A 14,189-nucleotide genomic window follows, 5' to 3' on the forward strand; every position below is an offset into this window, starting at 1 on the left:
GCTAAACGTTTCTCGTTGACCCCCAGGCTCCTCTAGGCCCCAGCTAGGCCGCTAAATGTTTCTCGTTGACCCCCCAGGCTCCTTTGGTCTCTTCGCTAAAGGTGACATTTAAAGAAAATGGACAGGCAGGGATGCTCTCTCCTCATTCCACCCTGTCTCCCTGCCTTGCCCACTGGTGGTGAAGTGTAGCTCCTGCCACTTGCTGCGGTTTGTGGTGAGTGGGTTGGCAGGTGGGGGAGGGGGGGTGTGAGTGGGAGGAGGAGGAGGGGGTCCCAGTTTGACTCCCCCCCACCCCACCTCCCGGGCCTCCCTGTTCTGAGCTGATCCCGACCTGGACGGTGTTAGTCACTGTTTGGCCAGTCCCCTACCCCTGGATTAGAGGAGGGGAAAACCATCCCGACGCTGCAGGATGTGGAATAACACAAGTCCACAAGAAACAAGGGGGAAGGAGTAGGCGACTCGGCCCATTGAGCCTGCTCCGCCACTCAATACAATCATGGCTGACCTTGGGCTTCAAACTCCACTTTCCCACGCGCTCCCCACATCCCTTCATTCCCTGAGAGACCAAAAATTCTGTCTATCCCACAGCCTTAAACATACTCAACGATGGAGCATCCACAATCCTCTGGGGTGGAGAATTCCAAAGGCTCACAACCCCTTTGAGTGAAGTAATTTCTCCTCATCTCAGCCCCTTATCCTGAGACTGGGCCCCCGTGTTTTAGATTCTCCGACCAGTGGAAACACTCAGCGTCCACCCTGTCAAAGCCCCTTCAGAATCTTGTAGGTTTCAGTGAGATCCCCTCTCATTCTTCTAAACTCCAGAGAATATAGACCCAATTTACTCAGCCTCTCATCCTAGGTCAACTCCCCTCATCCCAGGGACCAATCGAGTGAACCTTTGCTGTACTGCCCCCAATGCGAGTATAAGGATGGGACTGGCCTTTGCTCTGCTGCTTAGATGCCTCCCCCACCCACCACCACCACCAACCTCCCCCCACCACGCCTCCCAAGGTCGAATAGCACAAGAGTGTTCCCAATTCTGATTGCGGCCTCTCCCTTCGAGTTTTGTCACGTGACCCCCCCCCGGCCCCCGGCACGCTCAAGCAGCCTCCGACGGGATGGGGGAGGGGCGTGGGGCAAAGCGCAGCCGCTCTGTCAGGGGGCTGTCACAGGCGTGAGATGGGCTGAATGGCCTCCTCCATTTGCTGCGCTTTCCGCCGATCCTGAAGCAAAGAGCCTTCGAAGAAAGGTTGAAAGGAAACAGCTTGCCCCTCTGGTTTTAATTCGCCCCCCACCCCGACCCCCGTCCCCTCCCAACGGGAATTGGGGATGTACTGCAGGGTCCAGCTGATTATCTTTAACCCCTGGAGATGCCAACTTGGGACTGTAAAGTGGCAGTGGGGAGTTGGGGGGACCCTGCCCCATTCACAGGCAGGACAGAAGATGGTGAGGGGAGAGCAAGTAAAAGAGACAAATCCTCCCTGTTTTTTTCAAGGAGGCTGCAGGCTCTGGGTCATAGAATCGAATTGCGCAGGGCCGGGGGAGGCCTTTCGGTCCATTGCGCCTGTGCTAGCTCTTTGAGACAGCTACCCAATCAGTCCCATTCCCCTCCACCACACCCCCCTGCCCTTCCCCCCAACCCCCATCCCCCGCAGGCGCTCCTGCCCTGCTCACGATCCGGAAGCTGCATTTGCCTAGCGCCTGATCGTGCCCTCCCGTCATCTTCGCGGTCTCATCGTCCTCGAGGCACTATATATATATTTCGACAGCGCGCGTAATGAGAAGAGGGCTGGAAGGGCCGCGGCACGCAGGGGCTGGAAAATGGGGTTAGGATGGGTAGGTGCTTGACGGCCAGCACAGACGCGATGGGCCGAAGGGCCTGTATCACTCTGCGACTCTTAAGCGTGGCAGCCATTTTGCTTGTTTCTTCGGAGGGCGGGGGGTGGGGAGTGGGGCGGGGGGATTGGGGAGGGAGGGAGGGAGGGAGGGAGGGAGGGAGGGGGTGCGGGGTACAGGCCTGGCTGGGCCTGTCAGGTTACCCCGTGTGGGCCTGGGGTTTAGCCGCAGTCCTGCACACAATGTGCAGGGAGGTGCTCACCCCACCCACACGGTGAGTGCACAAGGCAGCTGGTTAATGCTGCAGGGCCCTCGACACCACCTCCCCCCACCCCACCCACACAGCCTTGCTTGTAATTCGATTATCGTCACTCGCAGGCCACAGTGGATTCAATCACAGGCCCGGTTAGATTGTCTGTCCGGACAGCTAATCTCAGCAAGTAGGAGGAGCCTGGTTAATGAGCTCGTCCCTGAGTGTGCCTCTCGCTCCATCTCTCTCGCACACATATCCCTCAGAGACATGTTCTTTCTCAGCTTGTGCACTGGTGAAGGGACCAGCTCCTTCCTTCAACATCACCCCAAAGCGCAGCATTCGCTTTACACTGACAACGCCCTCCGCACGGCCTCTCTCAACCCCTCTGCCGTTCGCTAAATGATCGAACCACTCATCTGATCCGACATCCCGGTGCGGGGTGAGCAGAAATTCCCTCCGGATATAAAGCTCGGGAAGACCGAAGCCGTTGGTTTTGTTCCCGAGCCACTGACTCCAGCCCTCTCCCTATCTGAGATACACCAGTCTGTTCGTAGCCTTGGTCCCATACGCGGACATGAAGTGAGCCTCCTATCAGCACCGACACGAAGACATTGCCCGACATCACCCGTCTCAGCTGATCAGCTGCTGAAGGCTTCATCCCTGTCTTTGTTACCTCCAGACTCGGCTACACAGACGCTCCCATGGCTGGTCTCTTTCCCCACCCCCCTCTAAGCATGAGGTCACCCAAAACCCCGCTCCCCATGTCTTAACTCAAGTCCCGTTTCCCCTATCACCCCCTGTCCTCTCTGAGCGACACTGGCTCCCGATCCAGCAACACCTTGATTTTCAAATTCTCATCCTTGTTTTCAAATCCCTCCATGCCCTCGTAACACCCCCACCCCCAGCCTATCTCTGTAACCTCCCCGAGCCCCTACAACCCTCCCTATCTCTGTAACCTCCTCCAGCCCCTACAACCCTCCCTATCTCTGTAACCTCCTCCAGCCCCTACAACCCTCCCTATCTCTGTAACCTCCTCCAGCCCCTACAACCCTCCCTATCTCTGTAACCTCCTCCATCCCCTACAACCCTCCCTATCTCTGTAACCTCCTCCAGCCCCTACACCCCTCCCTATCTCTGTAACCTCCTCCAGCCCCTACAACCCTCCCTATCTCTGTAACCTCCTCCATCCCCTACAACCCTCCCTATCTCTGTAACCTCCTCCATCCCCTACAACCCTCCCTATCTCTGTAACCTCCACCAGTCCCTACAACCCTCCCTATCTCTGTAACCTTCCCCAGCCCCTATACCCCTCCCTATCTCTGTAACTTCCTCCAGCCCCTACAACCCTCCCTATCTCTGTAACCTCCTCCAGCCCCTGCAGCCCTCCCTATCTCTGTAACCTCCAACAGCCCTCCCTATCTCTGTAACTTCCTCCAGCCCTCTACAACCCTCCCTGTCTCTGTAAGCTCCTCCAGCCCCTACAACCCTCCCTATCTCTGTAACCTCCTCCAGCCCCTACAGCCCTCCCTATCTCTGTAACTTCCTCCAGCCCTCTACAACCATCCCTATCCCTGTAACCTTCTCCAGTCCCTACAACCCTCCCTATCTCTAACCTCCTGCAGTCCCTACAACCATCCCTATCCCTGTAACCTCCTCCAGCCCCTACAACCCTCCCTATCTCTGTAACTTCCTCCAGCCCCTACAACCATCCCTATCTCTGTAACCTCGTCCAGTCCCTACAACCCTCCCTAACTCTGTAACCTCCTCCAGCCCCTACACCCCTCCCTATCTCTGTAACCTCCTCCAGCCCCTACATCCCTCCCTATCTCTGTAACCTCCTCCAGCCCCTACAACCCTCCCTATCTCTGTAACCTCCTCCAGCCCCTACAACTCTCCCTATCTCTATAACCTCCTCCAGCCCCTACAACCCTCCCTAACTCTGTAACCTTCTCCAGCCCCTACAACCCTCCCTATCTCTAACCTCCTGCAGTCCCTACAACCATCCCTATCCCTGTAACCTCCTCCAGCCCCTACAACCATCCCTATCTCTGTAACCCCCTCCAACCCCTACAACCCTCCCTATCTCTGTAACCTCCTTCAGCCCCTACAACCCTCCCTATCTCTGTAACCTCCTCCAGTCCCCACAACCCTCCCTATCTCTGTAACCTTCTCCAGCCCCCAAAACCTTCCCTATCTCTGTAACCTCATCCAGCCCCTACAACCCTCCCTATCTAGTAACCTTCTCCAGCCCCTACAACCCTCTGTATATCTATAACCTCCTCCAGACCCTACAACCCTCCCTATCTCTGTAACCTCCTCCAGCCCCTACACCCCCTCCCTATCCCTGTAACCTCCTCCAGCTCCTACAACCAACCCTATCCCTGTAACCTTCTCCAGCTCCTACAACTCTCGCTATCTCTGTAACCTCCTCCAGCCCCTACAACCCTCCCTATCTCTGTAACCTCCTCCAGCCCCTACACCCCCTCCCTATCCCTGTAACCTCCTCCAGCTCCTACAACCATCCCTATCCCTGTAACCTTCTCCAGCTCCTACAACTCTCCCTATCTCTGTAACCTCCTCCAGCCCCTACAACCCTCCCTATCTCTGTAACCTCCTCCATCCCCTACAACTCTCCCTATCTCTGTAACCTCCTCCAGCCCCTACAACCATCCCTATCTCTGTAACCCCCTCCAACCCCTACAACCCTCCCTATCTCTGTAACCTCCTTCAGCCCCTACAACCCTCCCTATCTCTGTAACCTCCGCCAGTTCCCACAACCCTCCCTATCTCTGTAACCTCCTCCAGTCACCACAACCCTCCCTATCTCTGTAACCTTCTCCAGCCCCCAAAACCTTCACTATCTCTGTAACCTCCTCCAGCCCCTACAACCCTCCGTATCTCTATAACCTCCTCCAGCCCCTACATCCCTCCCTATCTAGTAACCTTCTCCAGCCCCTACAACCCTCTGTATATCTATAACCTCCTCCAGACCCTACAACCCTCCCTATCTCTGTAACCTCCTCCAGCCCCTACACCCCCTCCCTATCCCTGTAACCTCCTCCAGCTCCTACAACCAACCCTATCCCTGTAACCTTCTCCAGCTCCTACAACTCTCCCTATCTCTGTAACCTCCTCCAGCCCCTACAACCCTCCCTATCTCTGTAACCTTCTCCAGCCCCTACAACCCTCTGTATATCTATAACCTCCTCCAGACCCTACAACCCTCCCTATCTCTGTAACCTCCTCCAGCCCCTACACCCCCTCCCTATCCCTGTAACCTCCTCCAGCTCCTACAACCATCCCTATCCCTGTAACCTTCTCCAGCTCCTACAACTCTCCCTATCTCTGTAACCTCCTCCAGCCCCTACAACCCTCCCTATCTCTGTAACCTCCTCCATCCCCTACAACCCTCCCTATCTCTGTAACCTCCTCCAGCCCCTACAACCATCCCTATCTCTGTAACCCCCTCCAACCCCTACAACCCTCCCTATCTCTGTAACCTCCTTCAGCCCCTACAACCCTCCCTATCTCTGTAACCTCCGCCAGTTCCCACAACCCTCCCTATCTCTGTAACCTCCTCCAGTCACCACAACCCCCCCTATCTCTGTAACCTTCTCCAGCCCCCAAAACCTTCACTATCTCTGTAACCTCCTCCAGCCTCTACAACCCTCCGTATCTCTATAACCTCCTCCAGACCCTACAACCATCCCTATCCCTGTAACCTCCTCCAGCCCCTACAACCATCCCTATCCCTGTAACCTTCTCCAGCTCCTACCACCCTCCCTATCTCTGTAACCTCCTCCAGCCTCTACAACCCTCCCTATCTCTGTAACCTCCTCCAGCCCCTACAACCCTCCCTATCTCTGTAACCTCCTCCAGCACCGACAACCTTCCCTATCTCTGTAACCTCCTTCAGCCCCTACAACCCTCCCTATCTCTGTAACCTCCTCCAGCCCCCACAACCCTCCCTATCTCTGTAATCTCCTCCAGCCCCTACACCCCTCCCTATCTCTGTAATCTCCTCCAGCCCCTACAACCCTCCCTATCTCTCTAACCACCTCCAGCCCCACCGCCCTCCGAGATATAAAATAGGTGGGGATTTAATGAGGGAACTGAACGGGGTTTTGAGCGTAGAGTGAGTCTAGCTACGACAGCACTTTCGAAGAGCCAGCACAGACACGATGGGCGGAATGGCCTCCTTTGGTGCTGTAATTTGCTCTGATTCCTGTCATGGATGTTATCGGGATTGTTGGGGTGGGAATGTCATAGAGGTGGAGAAGTTGAGGGCTTTGATTTTTTTTTAGCACAATTTGAGAGGGATGGACAGGGCCCCAGATGAGACCACCCGGGTAAATGGGCTGGGAGTCTGGTCCTACCAGCTGTCGAGGCAGTGATAAACATGAGCACTAGCAGAACACAAGGGCAGGAGAGCAAAAATTGTTCCTGTGCAAAGGGAGGTCGGAATGTGGGACTCTCTGTCACAAACTGATGCTGAAAATGAGGGCAATTCGCCAGGAGATTGAAAAAGAAAAAATATTAAAGGGTGTGGGGAGTGAGGGGGAGAGTGGGATTGGACTGGGTGGGATATTAAAGGGTGCGGGGAGTGAGGGGGAGAGTGGGATTAGACTGCGTGGGATATTAAAGGGTGTGGGGAGTGAGGAGGAGAGTGTGATTAAACTGGGTGGGATATTAAAGGGTGTGGGGAGTGAGAGGGAGAGTGGGATTAGACTGGGTGGGATATTAAAGGGTGAGGGGAGTGAGGGGAAGAGTGGGATTAGACTGGGTGGGATATTAAAGGGTGCGGGGAGTGAGGGGGAGAGTGGGATTAGACTGGGTGGGATATTAAAGGGTGCGGGGAGTGAGGGGGAGAGTGGGATTAGACTGGGTGGGATATTAAAGGGTGTGGGGAGTGAGGGGGAGAGTGGGATTAGACTGGGTGGGATATTAAAGGGTGCGGGGAGTGAGGGGGAGAGTGGGATTAGACTGGGTGGGATATTAAAGGGTGTGGGGAGTGAGGGGGAGAGTGGGATTAGACTGGGTGGGTATTAAAGGGTGAGGTGTTTGGGATGGTATTAGTAGCCAGGGGCAGTGATGGGTGGGAATTTCTGTGATCAATGATTGAGTCACACTATTTCGGCAATGGCAGTGGTTGGTTACTCAATGGTTGGCGCCTGCCTGAGTAGGTTTGGCAGGAGCATCATCGTTCTTGTTTGGAGAGTAGCGATGTTGCACTGCAATGTTTGGCGTCTGGTTTGAGTTTGCAGAGTTGCCCCGGAGAATAAACTGTGGATGCTGGAGCACTGAGATAAACACAAAACGCCCTGGAAAGACTTAGCAGGTCTGGCCGCATCTGTGGAGAGTGAGACAGAGTGAACCCTTTCAAGGCCAACATGACTCTTCTTTGGAACCGAGGAGCGGAAGGAATGAAGGAAGAGCCACACGGACTCGAAACGTTGACTCTGTTTCTCTCTCCACCGACGCTGCCAGACCTGCTGAGTGTTTTTCCAGCACTTTCTGTTATTGTTTGAGGTTTCCAGCATCCGCAGTAGTTTTGCTTTTAACAGAGGAAGGAACGTGATGGGTTTTATGCTGTTGAGAGAGTGGGGGAGGGTCAGGGATCAGGCTTAAAGGGTGGGAGAGAGTAGATACCAAAGATGCCATGGAACAAAAGGCAAAGGGAGTGTTCATGGTAGCTGTAAAGGAACAAAGCATTAGTCCAGAGTAGGTGTTAATGGCAGAATTAAAGGAAAAACATGAGATAGACTTGCACTTGGGGGCAACGCTGAGGACAGGGTTCAAGTTTGGAAGTTGCTGAACTCAATGTTGAGTCCAGAAGGCTGTAAAAGGCCTGACTGGAAGATGAGGTGCTGATCCCTGGAGCTTGCGTTGGGCTTCACTGGAACGTCGCAGCAGACCGAGGACAGGGATGTGAGTGTGAGAGCAAGGTGGGTGATTTGAAATGGCGGGCAGCCGGATGTTGGCCTTGTTGTGTTATCGGGCAGCAGTGCTGAGTTGGCATGGGCGGGTCTCGTTGGCACGAGACAGCGGGCTGACCTGTGGTCTCTGAGCCGCGGGGGGTGGGGGGGGTGGGGGGAGAGCCCGATCAGTGGCGGGTGTACTCTACCTCGGTGGCAATGACAGAGTGTCCCCTGTTTTATTTTGCTTGTGCCTTCCAGCACGTTCTTCTCTGCGTTCCTGAACCTGTTGCTGAGCTGCTCAGTGCTGTTCCTCACCATCGTCGCCAGCGTCATGATCAGCGTGGGGTTCAACATCTGGTGTGATGTGGTCACCGACCACGGGAACATGCCCATGAGGTGAGTCTGTGATTTTCCCACCCGGCAGGTGCTCCAGAGCCAACAACGCACAAGGCTAGCACAGAGCACAATGGGCCGAATGGCTTCTAAGAGCGTGAGGTGAACCAAGATACTAAGCTTTGGGCTTCAAGAGCCCGTAGATTTCAGGGGGAGGTGATGGTCTGAGGGAGGGGAGGGGGCAGCTTTGAGATCTTGGGGAGCAGGATTAATTTAAATCGTTGGTCGTGTGCAGGGAGATGCACAGAAACAATCCCTGGGCCGTCAGCCTGAAGAGCTGGGGGGCGTTCACCCCTCACCCAACACCACGCGCCTGTCTGCTCATAGTCGCCTTGCTGTTTGTGGGAGCTTGCTGTGCGCAAATTGGCTGCCCCCTTTCCCACGTTGCCAGAGTCGGCCACACAATTCCCAAAAGTACGTCGTTGGCCGCGAGGCACTTTCGGGCGGCCCGAGGACGTGAAGGGCGCTATAGAAATGCCAGTCTTTCCTTTCTCCCGCTGAAGCCCGGAAATCGGAGGGGTGGGGGAGGGCGGGTTCGATGGGTCAAGCGCTCCTCTTCTGGCCTTTCCTCTTTCTTTTATGTTGGGGGGGTGGGGAGGGGCGGTGCATCTGGGGAGGTGGGGGTGGATCTGGGGAGGGGGGATGGATCTGGGGAGGGGGTGGATCGGGAGGGGGGTGGATCGGGATGGGGGGGTGGATCTGGGCAGGGGGAGGGGTGGATCTGGAGAGGGGGGGGGGTGGATCAGGGTGGGGTGAATCGGGGTGGGTGGATCTCGGGGGGGGAGGGGGTGGATCTCGGGAGGGGAGCGGATCGGGGGGTCGGTGGCGTCGTGGGGGGGTCGGTGGGGTCGTGTTGGGGGGGATGGGTGAGGTTGTGGGGGGGTCGGTGGGGTTGTGGGGGGGATGGGTGAGGTTGTGGGGGGGTCGGTGGGGTTGTTGGGGGGTCGGTGGGGTTGTGTGGGGGTGTCGGTGGGGTTGTGGGGGGGTCGGTGGGTGGGGTTGTGTGGGGGGGTCGGTGGGGGCGTTGGTGGGGTGGTGTGGAGGGGTTCTGTGGGGTTGTGTGGGGGGGGCGGTGGGGTTGAGGGGGGGTTCGGTGGGTGGGATTGTGGGGGTGTCGGTGGGTGGGGTTGTGGGAGGGGGTCAGTGGGGTTGAGGGGGGGTTCGGTTGGTGGGATTGTGGGGGTGTCGGTGGGTGGGGTTGTGGGAGGGGGGTCAGTGGGTGGGGTTGTGGGGGGGTCGGTGGGTGGGGTTGTGGGGGGGTCGGTGGGTGGGGTTGTGGGGGGGGGGTCAGTGGGTGGGGTTGTGGGGGGGGTCGGTGGGTGGGGTTGTGGGGGGGGTCGGTGGGTGGGGTTGTGGGGGGGTCGGTGGGTGGGGTTGTGGGGGGGTCGGTGGGTGGGGTTGTGGGGGGGGGGTCGGTGGGTGGGGTTGTGGGGGGGTCGGTGGGTGGGGTTGTGGGGGGGTCGGTGGGTGGGGTTGTGTGAGGGGGGTCGGTGGGGTTGTGGGGGGTGGTCAGGGTTATGTGGGGTGGTCAGTGGTTGGGGTTGTGGGGGGGGTCGGGGTTGTGGGGGTGTCAGTGGGTGGGGTTGTGGGGGGGGTCGGGGTTGTGGGGGTGTCAGTGGGTGGGGTTGTGGGGGAGGTCAGTGGGTGGGGTTGTGGGGGAGGTCAGTGGGTGGGGTTGTGGGGGGGGTCGGTGGGTGGGGTTGTGGGGGGTCGGTGGGTGGGGTTGTGGGGGGGGTGTCAGTGGGTGGGGTTGTGTGTGGGAGGGGTGTCAGTGGGTGGGGTTGTGTGTGGGAGGGGTGTCAGTGGGTGGGGTTGTGGGGGGGGTCGGGGTTGTGGGGGTGTCAGTGGGTGGGGTTGTGGGGGGGGTCGGGGTTGTGGGGGTGTCAGTGGGTGGGGTTGTGGGGGGGGTCGGGGTTGTGGGGGTGTCAGTGGGTGGGGTTGTGGGGGAGGTCGGTGGGTGGGGTTGTGGGGGGGGTGTCAGTGGGTGGGGTTGTGTGTGGGAGGGGTGTCAGTGGGTGGGGTTGTGGGGGAGGTCAGTGGGTGGGGTTGTGGGGGGGGTGTCAGTGGGTGGGGTTGTGTGTGGGAGGGGTGTCAGTGGGTGGGGTTGTGGGGGAGGTCAGTGGGTGGGGTTGTGGGGGGGGTGTCAGTGGGTGGGGTTGTGTGTGGGAGGGGTGTCGGTGGGTGGGGTTGTGGTTCAGCTCGGCCGGGATGGTGGTGCGGGTCCGAGGGGCTGTGCGTTTTCCCCGTGTTGCTCTGGGATTTACTCCTGCTGCTTCTCTTCCTTCCCTCGGCAGTTGTGAGGAGATCCAGTCGACAAACCTCCACCTGGACGTCGACACGTCCGCTTTTTACGTCCACTTCAGGATCGCCCAGGTGAGTGCGCAGCCATCGCCGTGGAAACATTGCAATCGGAAAGGGCATCGCCTTTCCCTCGCCACCCTCCCCTTCCCCCCTCTCCCTCCCCCGCCCCATCCCACCCCTACTGTGTGACTCAGCAGTGAGCCTGCCAGAGGCAGGAGCTCTACCTCGCGTGGCGAGTCAGGATTGATCGAGTCGCCTCCGGGAGTGGGGGGTGGTTTTGACCCCTGCGATGGGTCAGTGGCTGGCACTCTCTTACCTCTTGGAGTCATGGGTTTGAGTCCTACTCCAAGACTTGAGCACACAATCTAGGCTGACCGACATTCTCAGTGCTGTTCCTGAGGGAGCGCTGCACTGTCGGAGGGTCAGTACTGAGGGAGCGCCGCACTGTCAGAGGGTCAGTACTGAGGGAGTGCTGCACTGTCAGAGGGTCAGTACTGAGGGAGTGCTGCACTGTCAGAGGGTCAGTACTGAGGGAGCTCTGCACTGTCAGAGGGTCAGTACTGAGGGAGTGCTGCACTGTCGGAGGGTCAGTACTGAGGGAGCGCCGCACTGTCAGAGGGTCAGTACTGAGGGAGCGCCGCACTGTCGGAGGGTCAGTACTGAGGGAGCGCCGCACTGTCGGAGGGTCAGTACTGAGGGAGCGCCGCACTGTCAGAGGGTCAGTACTGAGGGAGTGCTGCACTGTCAGAGGGTCAGTACTGAGGGAGTGCTGCACTGTCAGAGGGTCAGTACTGAGGGAGTGCCGCACTGTCAGAGGGTCAGTACTGAGGGAGTGCCGCACTGTCAGAGGGTCAGTATTGAGGGAATGCTGCACTGTCGGAGGGTCAGTACTGAGGGAGTGCTGCGCTGTCGGAGGGTCAGTACTGAGGGAGCGCTGCACTGTCAGAGGGTCAGTACTGAGGGAGTGCTGCACTGTCGGAGGGTCAGTACCGAGGGAGTGCTGCACTGTCAGAGGGTCAGTACCGAGGGAGTGCTGCACTGTCGGAGGGTCAGTACTGAGGGAGCGCTGCACTGTCAGAGGGTCAGTACTGAGGGAGTGCCGCACTGTAAGAGGGTCAGTACCGAGGGAGTGCTGCACTGTCGGAGGGTCAGTACCGAGGGAGTGCTGCACTGTCAGAGGGTCAGTACTGAGGGAGCGCCGCACTGTCGGAGGATCAGTACTGAGGGAGTGCCGCACTGTCGGAGAGTCAGTACTGAGGGAGTGCTGCACTGTCGGAGGGTCAGCGCTGAGGGAGCGCTGCACTGTTGGAGGGTCAGTACTGAGGGAGCGCTGCACTGTCGCAGGGTCAGTGCTGAGGGAGTGCTGCACTGTCGGAGGGTCAGTACTGAGGGAGTGCTGCACTGTTGGAGGGTCAGTACTGAAGGAGTGCTGCACTGTCGGAGGGTCAGTACTGAGGGAGCGCCGCACTGTCGGAGGATCAGTACTGAGGGAGTGCTGCATTGTCGGAGGATCAGTACTGAGGGACAGCTCTTCTATCGGAGGTACCGTCTTTTAGATGAGAACTTCAGCTGAGGCCTGTCTGCCCTCTCAGGTGGATGAAAAAGATCCCACGCCCACCATTGGAAGAAGAGCAGCGGTGGTGGGTGGGGGGGGAATGGGGGAGGTGGGGATGCTGGGGTGGGGGGTACTTCTCCTCGCATTGCCGTGTGTGTGGGAGCTTGCTGTGCACAAACCGGCTGCTGGGTTGGCGGTGACCGTCCAAAACAAGCACTTCCACGGCTGCAGAACACTTTGGGAGCGTCCGGGATCGGGAGAGAAACCCGCTGCGGTTGAGAGTCTTGCCTGAGAAGTGGCACCTCCGACCATGCGGCACTGCCAGGGTCGACTCTGACCGTGGAGCCCGAGCCTGAGGAGTGGAGGCTCGGGACTCAACGTGGTCGCTGGCTGACGGAGGCCTGGGGATCGTGCCACCCCCTTAAAGGCGACGCGGGTTATCGGCGGGATGGACAAGCCGTGAGAACGCACCCCCCTCTGTTTTTTGTTTTGCGTCCGATGCTGAACCTCTCTCTCTCTCTCCTCCGTCTCCCTTTCCAGTTCGGCCTCTGGAGCATTTGGACGATATGGGTCCTGCTGGGCGTGCTGGCCTTCCTCAAGGTCTACCGGAACTACAAGCGCAAGGAGCTGGCGCGCTGCCTCTCCCGGGAGAAGGAGCTGCTCCTGGACCGCTCCACCCGCGGGCGCCCACCTCCGGAGGAGCAGGCGGACCTCCCCAGTGTCTTCATCTGAGCCGACGGTGCCCACGCGGCATTGCCAGGCGCGAAGAAGCCTCTCGGTAAAGACAGCGTCTTGTGGTCAAACCCGAGCCCTCGGGCCCTTATATAAAAAGCCCTTAGTGGGGTAAATAAGTTATCACCTGCCCCGTTTATACACTGCGGTGGGGAGGGGGAGGGGGCGGGGAAAAGGCTATCGACCTCGGTTTGTTTTTATTTTTGTTGGCATTTGCAGTCTCTCTCCTCACAGCCGCCTCCGGAACGAGATTCAACTCTTGTCGTGTTTGTTCCCCCCCCCCCTCACACACACACACACACTCTGTCCGCTTTCCGCTTCAGTTGCCCGTTAATCATCTTTCGCTTTGAGTTTTCTGATCTCCCCCGGCCCATTCGTACTCGGGTGGGAGGATCCTGAGCTGGTCTCTGCTCCGTCCAGTGGACCATTCGTCCGCCCGTTGAGTGAACTTTCACCTCCTGTCCGGCCACGAGGATTGCCTCGGTCCAGAGTTGGCTTCTGGGGCACGCGCGCGCCGGAGGGTTTGGTATGTGGACTTTCGTCTGATATTCCCCCGCTTTCCCTACCACACCATCCCCTTTTCACAGGGCTGGGGACTATCTGTAGCTTCCCCCCTCCTCCTCCCTCCCCCAACAATTCCTCTCAGGGGTTTGTGGGGTTAAGCGGGGGTGGGAGAAGAGGTGGGGTTTGGAGCAGAAAGCAGCTCCTGAGTGTAACCGATCACCATCCAGTGACCCCGTGCCCCGGAAGGTGCTTGCGCACAGACGAGGGCACGAGCAGGTTTCTGCCTGTGACGCCCGCCACAGTCGAACAAACCAACCCGTTGCCTTGGGCTGCGGGCGAAGCAAGGTCATTCTGGGCGGGGTCCCTGGAATTGAGTTGTTACCCTCAGGAGAGGAGTGGGGGTGAGGAGGGTCGTGGGTAGGAGGGGATCATGAACTAAGGAGTCCCGGGGACAGGCATCCGATCTCCACTCACTCAAAGCTGTCAGATCAGAAACTGTACTGGGTGGATCGGTGGAGATAAAATTCAGGAGAGGTGCAAAACCAACTTCCTGTCACACACCAATGGAATAAAGTTCAGCTCTGCCCTGTGTTTATTAAACTGGAATTTTGTTTTAAGTTATTATCAGTATAAACAGTGTTACTTGTGCGTCAACCTGTCTGGTCCATTTGTATTTATTAAACAACAATGAAAATGA

General features: G+C 58.0%; 1 protein-coding gene across 1 annotated transcript in view; it reads left to right on the top strand.

Annotated features, from left to right (window-relative positions):
- LOC144670197 (transmembrane protein 179-like) overlaps nt 1–14,189 on the top strand; it is a 17,808-nt gene extending 3,619 nt beyond the window's left edge. Inside the window, exons 2-4 of the mRNA XM_078532681.1 lie at nt 8,266–8,403; nt 10,695–10,773; nt 12,797–14,189. Of these exons, the coding sequence (XP_078388807.1) occupies nt 8,266–8,403; nt 10,695–10,773; nt 12,797–12,988 (409 nt within the window). The 3' untranslated portion in view covers nt 12,989–14,189. The remainder of the gene's footprint in view (nt 1–8,265; nt 8,404–10,694; nt 10,774–12,796) is intronic.

Source organism: Cetorhinus maximus, chromosome 31 (assembly GCF_964194155.1).
Source record: "Cetorhinus maximus chromosome 31, sCetMax3.hap1.1, whole genome shotgun sequence".
NCBI lineage: Eukaryota > Metazoa > Chordata > Chondrichthyes > Lamniformes > Cetorhinidae > Cetorhinus > Cetorhinus maximus.